The sequence below is a fragment of the Pempheris klunzingeri genome, chromosome 13 (assembly GCF_042242105.1).
Source record: "Pempheris klunzingeri isolate RE-2024b chromosome 13, fPemKlu1.hap1, whole genome shotgun sequence".
In the NCBI taxonomy this organism is placed as follows: domain Eukaryota; kingdom Metazoa; phylum Chordata; class Actinopteri; order Acropomatiformes; family Pempheridae; genus Pempheris; species Pempheris klunzingeri.
Genome location: NC_092024.1, coordinates 8302158 through 8308157, shown reverse-complemented (window position 1 = coordinate 8308157; position 6000 = coordinate 8302158). Strand labels below are relative to the sequence as shown.

At 41.0% G+C, this 6000-nt stretch overlaps 1 protein-coding gene across 2 annotated transcripts in view; it reads right to left on the bottom strand.

The window, feature by feature from the left end:
* Window positions 1-814: 814 nt before the first annotated feature.
* The window catches only part of LOC139212344 (CAP-Gly domain-containing linker protein 4), a 30080-nt gene continuing 24894 nt past the window's right edge, over window positions 815-6000 (bottom strand). For both annotated transcript variants that reach the window (XM_070842878.1, XM_070842879.1), the window contains 3 exons: window positions 3563-3627; window positions 3384-3462; window positions 815-3064 (listed from right to left, as the gene is read on the bottom strand). In XM_070842878.1, coding sequence (XP_070698979.1) covers window positions 2698-3064; window positions 3384-3462; window positions 3563-3627 — 511 coding nt within the window. In that variant the 3' untranslated portion in view covers window positions 815-2697. The remainder of the gene's footprint in view (window positions 3065-3383; window positions 3463-3562; window positions 3628-6000) is intronic.

The following is a 6000-nucleotide window of genomic DNA, read 5'->3' as shown; positions in this document are numbered from 1 at the left end:
GGGGAAAGTGTTGGTGAAGTATATGAATAAAGAGCAAGATTAGGTAAAAGTTTCTGCCATTCATGATTACTTATTGTTTTTAATGAATGCTTTTGCTTTTTCCCCATAACAGCGACTCCTGCTGTTCAGTTTGTGGTCATTGTAAAGATAAATGTTTTGTTAGTGTTGAATGACCGTCAGCATTATGGCCTCGTGCTGCTCTAAATTTAGTTTGCTTTTTTTGGTTTTAGTTTTCACTGCTAGAGCTTCTGTTTGTTCTAAAGTCAGTTTTCGACTGCATGTTTGAGTCTCACCTTTAAATCAGTCTCTTGGTCAGCAGTTTGGAGGAGCAAACGCAGCTTCGCCGAATCTTGTCCATCGGTTTTGTTTCTCCAACAAGCAACAGTGAGCACAGAAAACAATTTCAAGTAACCACTCAAACTATTTTTTCCACAATCATGTGTCATAATAGTGTTAATGTCTCCCACAGTCAGACTTGAATTTGTGTGCCAGGTTGGCGGTAAGCAAACAATGGCGCTCCAGCAGCAGGCGTTTCCAGCTTTGGCTGAGATGAGCCCCAGCGGAATCAAATGGTAAGTCAACAGACGTGTAACCATTTCAAAGTGCCTGTGCGGTTTCATTTTCAGACCCCAGAGACAAGTCTCCTCAGCACTTTATGATCAGTCCAAGAAAGTCAAGTAAACCTCTTTTTCATTAGAGCAACCACGCTCCATAAAAAGGCACAGGGCCAAAGAACAAATGCGGAAACTTGTGGAGATAAGAGATCAAATTAGAATAGAATCTTTTATTCTTTTTTTTTTTTTTTTTTTTTTTACAAATACTGTTATTTTCCACAACATGTAAATGCTTCAGACCGAATCCCTCTCTCCATCACACACACACTTCAAATATACATATCAGGAATTTCATGAAAAAAAAAAGCTATCATCTATTACCCACAAAAACACTGTGCCAAAAGACTTTCATACCCATCAGCGGAATTAGAAATCAGTCATGCTGTCATACAATCAGTACTGCAAACACACCAGAACACAGGAGTTATCCAGAGGGGAGATATTCAATGTGGGACACAAAAAAATGCCAGAGAAATAATCAGAGAGATGGCCTTAATGCAAATGAGAAGTTATTTTTAAAGAAGAATGTTTTTGATTAAAATGTTTCAACAGGACTTTGGAAAGGCCGAGCTTTTAAAACGCTAACTTGTTTCATCTGTTGGATCTGTAGCAGACATTTCAGACAACCTTGGGCTCCAACCACTGCTTTTTAGTCACAGGGGGTCTGACCAGACAGATCAATGAGAGAGGGCCATTGGAGATTCTACGGCTACTGTTGTGGCCTACACGCCCTAATTGGATGGTACATGAGTGTTTTACTGAATAGTGAGCCTGTTTTCCACTTGCACAATCGATGGTTTGTTCTCTGCTGAGCTGCCCAGACAGCTCTAATCAAATAGCAAACGCTGTCCCTGAAACTTCTGGATGATTGCATATTTCCTGCGTCGAGCCGTTTGAATTAAGCGTCAAATACGATCATGCCACATCTAACGCTATGAAATGCGGTCAGCAAATGTAATGATACCATGCAGTGCTGAACAGATGTTGGATCTGATACTACAGGTGACATTTCAAACTACAGGATTCAGATTTTTTTCCAAAATCAGAATGCGACATTATGGTGACAGCTCAGACGCTTAGTCAGAAGGAAAGAGGTGTGAATCCACAAGCTCTCAAAAGTCAAGTTTCCAGTCAGGTTTTCAGTCGTTAGGTGTGTTCCCATCTGAGGTTAATGTATTTATCAATGTGTTATTTAATATGACTGCTGACTTAAATTACATCTCTGCCTCTACAGTCTGTGGCTAATCACAACAGAATCCTAGCAATAGGTGGAATTTTTTTTTAAATATAACCATCATTTAACTGTATAGGCTTAATAGACAGCACAGACTGATGTGCATAGAAAGAAACAACCTCTGTTGAAGCAGTTATATTCTGATGAAGGTGATAGAGGTCTAGGCTCAATTAAATCCTGTATAATTCACAGTGACTCATAACGTGAAAACCCAGTTTTGCCTGCACCCCATATGAGGACCTTGGGAAAAAAATAAAAGAAATAAAATCAGTCTTTCTTGTTTCAAAGTGCTCTTGATTAATGCACACATGCACACCCGCACACGATCGCAAACACATGCACACTTTTGGTTAGAGGGTAGGCTACATTACCACGTAAATTATCTGATAACAATCTCTGCTTCATGTGATCAAAATTAGCTTTGGGTATATAAATAGCTTTTCATGTGTGCAGTCCATACAATCTAGTTTAATCTAATCCGATCTATCGTATTCATGTTTGTCAGTGCAATCAGATTAAAAGTAGTGCAGTGTTTTATGTCTTTTTAAGACTTCCCCCACATCCTGCCGAGACAAAATTTAATAACAATTTTTAGTTAATTCTATAAAGTGCTTTTCTTCCCTCCTACATCTTTTTTCCAAAAAAAATCCAGCAGTTTAAATTTGAACTATTTAAGTGGTTTTAATACCGTTACTCACACCACTTCTGGAAGAGCACAGAGTGCTAACTATATGGATGAGAAAATGATGCACAACACAAAAAAGAACAAGAAGTTTAAACTTAAGTTCCGTTTTGAACATATCATCAACACAAAGTCAAAACGTCTCCCCACTCCGCCTCCTACAGTCCTCAGCTGTTTTCATTCACCAGGTGTGAACCGTTGATTCCACGGTAGGTGACGCGGCTAGGGCGGACCAACACACCGTGGCCGGGCCGACAAGTGAAGTAACGGCGGCCACCCACGGAGCCGTCATTCTTGCCCTTGGAGCTTCGGAGCTCCAGACCCAGCCAAAGGCCCGGGGCAAAGTCCGCTGTGCCCAGGTAACGGATGAATGCCATCTCATTGGCACTGCTGAGCAGCACCTGCATGCCCACATGGAGGCAGACCTGTCCGTCGGAACTGGGCGAGGGGCTGGACCCTGCTGATCTCCCGGGTGCACCGCTGTTACCACCACTGAGGGTGCTCCATCGCCGACGGTGAGGGGTGGATCGACTTCTGTTTTCAGATGAATCAGGGGAGCACAGGGAATACAGCAGAGAGAAAAGTTATGCAGTGTAAGAAGATACCTCAAAACTAAGTGGGAGATTCATGGCAGCTTGGTGTCTGAGGGATTGATCTTAGATTCCTTGTTCTCTCTCATTATATCCACAATCATGCATTGGCCATTAAAAAAAAACTTTTGCTGACTAATACCGCTGCTTCTTATTAGTATTGATTCTGCCACTGCTGGGTGGTGGGGGCGATGAAGCTGAAAAGCATGGGGAGAGAGAAATGTAGAAATGTGAGGGCTGTGTGAAAAAGAGAAGAAGCACACCTGGTAACCGGACTTCTTCTGTTCGTCTCCTTCTGGGTGGCGATGGCCGTTGATGTGCTGAAACTGCGACGGATTGACCCTGCACGGCAATCACAAGAGTCACGTACTCCCACAGACAATGCGTGTAAGGCCACATTTCAAATGCATCTCAGAGCTTGCGATAAAGACAAAACTCTCACCGCCAAAAGGATGACTGAGGCGTGAGGAGGAAAGCTCAGAGAGGCAATCAACAGATCCATGGATCCTGTGAGTAAAAAAAAAAAACAGATAAACACGAAACTAACATAACAATGCTCTATGAACAATTAGGTATCAAACTGTCCAAAACCTCCAATGACATTCACCTGCAGTTTCTCAATCATACTTCATTTCATCAGAGAATGAATGTGGCGCAAAACATATTGAAATGTCTGACAACAGCACCAAGAGGAGAGGGAGAAAAAACGTGCAACTTGTACAAGAGCAGCTGTCCTGTGTATTGCTGTGTATGTAACTACAAAAACATTAGAGCTCTGAAAGCCATTAAAAAGGAGAGTGCCAATGTTGAGAAATGAGCACAAGAGGAAAAAAAAGTGTTACCTTGTTTTCTAAGGGATGTTTCTAAGGGTAGAGAGACAAAAAAATGTAGTTTTTTTTTTGGGGGGGGGGGGGGCATAAGAAAAGGTGTTTGGTTTCCTAATGAGTTGTGGCAGCAGAAGAGAAGGAGAAACAAGTGAGAGAATGTGCATAGTGTGCTCAGCTGAGCGCACTATGTGCCCCAGGGTTAATTAGGAAAAAACAGAGGAGAGGGAAAGGACATTAATAGGGGATGGCAACGGAACACAGGCGCTGAAGAAACTTTTATCTCATGGAGGATGTAAACAGTAGGTTAAAAAAATAAAAAAAACTTGTAGGGAAAGAGGGAGAACAATGAAAGTATACGTAGAGAAGAGGAAAATGGTGGCTCCTCATTGAGATGAAGCACAAGCAGCTAAGGAAGGTGAAGAGACCAATTACACCTAGGTAGAAAGATGAAACATGGTGTATTTTAGTTCCTCAAATGTGAAGAACTTCTTTTCTTTAAAATCAACACAATAAGCACTTTAGATGTCAGTAACTTTTTGAACCGCAATGGCTTTCATTTAGTTATGATACACAATATCATTGAAAGGCACATTAACAGCACAAAGCCTCAAGTGTATAAAGGTCAATAGTTTTCATCTACTTGGAGACAATGTGGAAGTAAAAACAAAGCTAGCGCTGAATACCATGTAATGTAAGACAGCGGCTTCCTTATCTGCAGGGTTTAGATGATAATTAGACATCTTAGCACTTCATACATCTGTTGAGTTAACCCCGTCTGTGTGGTGATCTGATGTGCAGAAATAACAAGGCCTCTAGTGGAATTTGCCTTTGTTCATGCACCATTTGAACTGGTCAACATGGGCACCATATGAGAGTGGTTCCTATGTGTGCATCACAGAAGTGAGAACAGGGTAAAAAAAAAGAGTTTAGCGATCCGTTGCATGCAAAGACGCACAAACATCCCCAGTGATTCCATCCAGATTTAATGTTTAGGGTATATTTTGGCAAACCATGAATGACCCTTTCATCTGATATTGAGTTAAAATTACAATGCATATTTGGAATCAAAGTCATCAAACTCATACTTAGTATGTAATGCTAAAAGATGGCGCAGTGTTGTTGATGTACTCAGCTATCCACATGGCTCTGATAGTTTTGGAACAGGGCACCTGCAGGCATTTTACAAAACTTTAAGAGTTCTTTTGTCCCAACACTGCCTCTGCATAGCAATGCCACACAATAGTGAGACATTGCCTTTTGATGCATCGTGCGCGCTGAAACGTTATGTTGTTCCTATTATGCATCACTATGCTGTATGTTTTTTGGATAAACAGATTCTACTAAAATAGCTAAAAAGTCTGTATGTGAACTCTATTCTTACCCATACTATACAAGGTGTTATTTTGCTCTTGGTGTTGAGAGTAGCGAAGAGTATTAAATTATCAAGTGAGTTCTTGAGTTCGTTTCTCGTGAAAGATGGAGAGGAAACAGACAGGTGACGGGTGTCCAGCGTACTCCACCAACATCAGCTTCCAAAGCACCAAAATAGGGAATATTTTTTGGAAAAATGGTGCTCACTGCTAGAGTAGAGTTCTAGAGACTGCTCACTTTACCATACCATGACAGTTTATGTTGGTTTTTCCCTAAATGCATCACCCATCTGTATTTCAGACGCAACCAGTCCAGCTGGCAGCTAATGGTGGGCCAGATCTCTGCAACAGTATGATTAATGGAAAAGAAAAGTAGGCAAAGCGCCCTGTCTAAATTTATTTAATTGGCTGTTTTACATTTCTATAACAGGGCTCCAATATTGGCCACTGGAGCATTGTTTAATGAATCAGCAGCACAAAATGCACTTACAGTGACACAGGAATTTATTGAAAAAAAAAAAACATAGGTTTGTGAATATGGATAAACACACAGTTCTGCCACTTATACTGTCATTATGTCCAGTTGATCTCCAAAACAAAGCAACAAAATGATTGAAAACTTTTCTGTTTTCACCTGGAAGTTGGACTTGCATTATGTTTCAGCTGCACTTGCCTACAAGAAA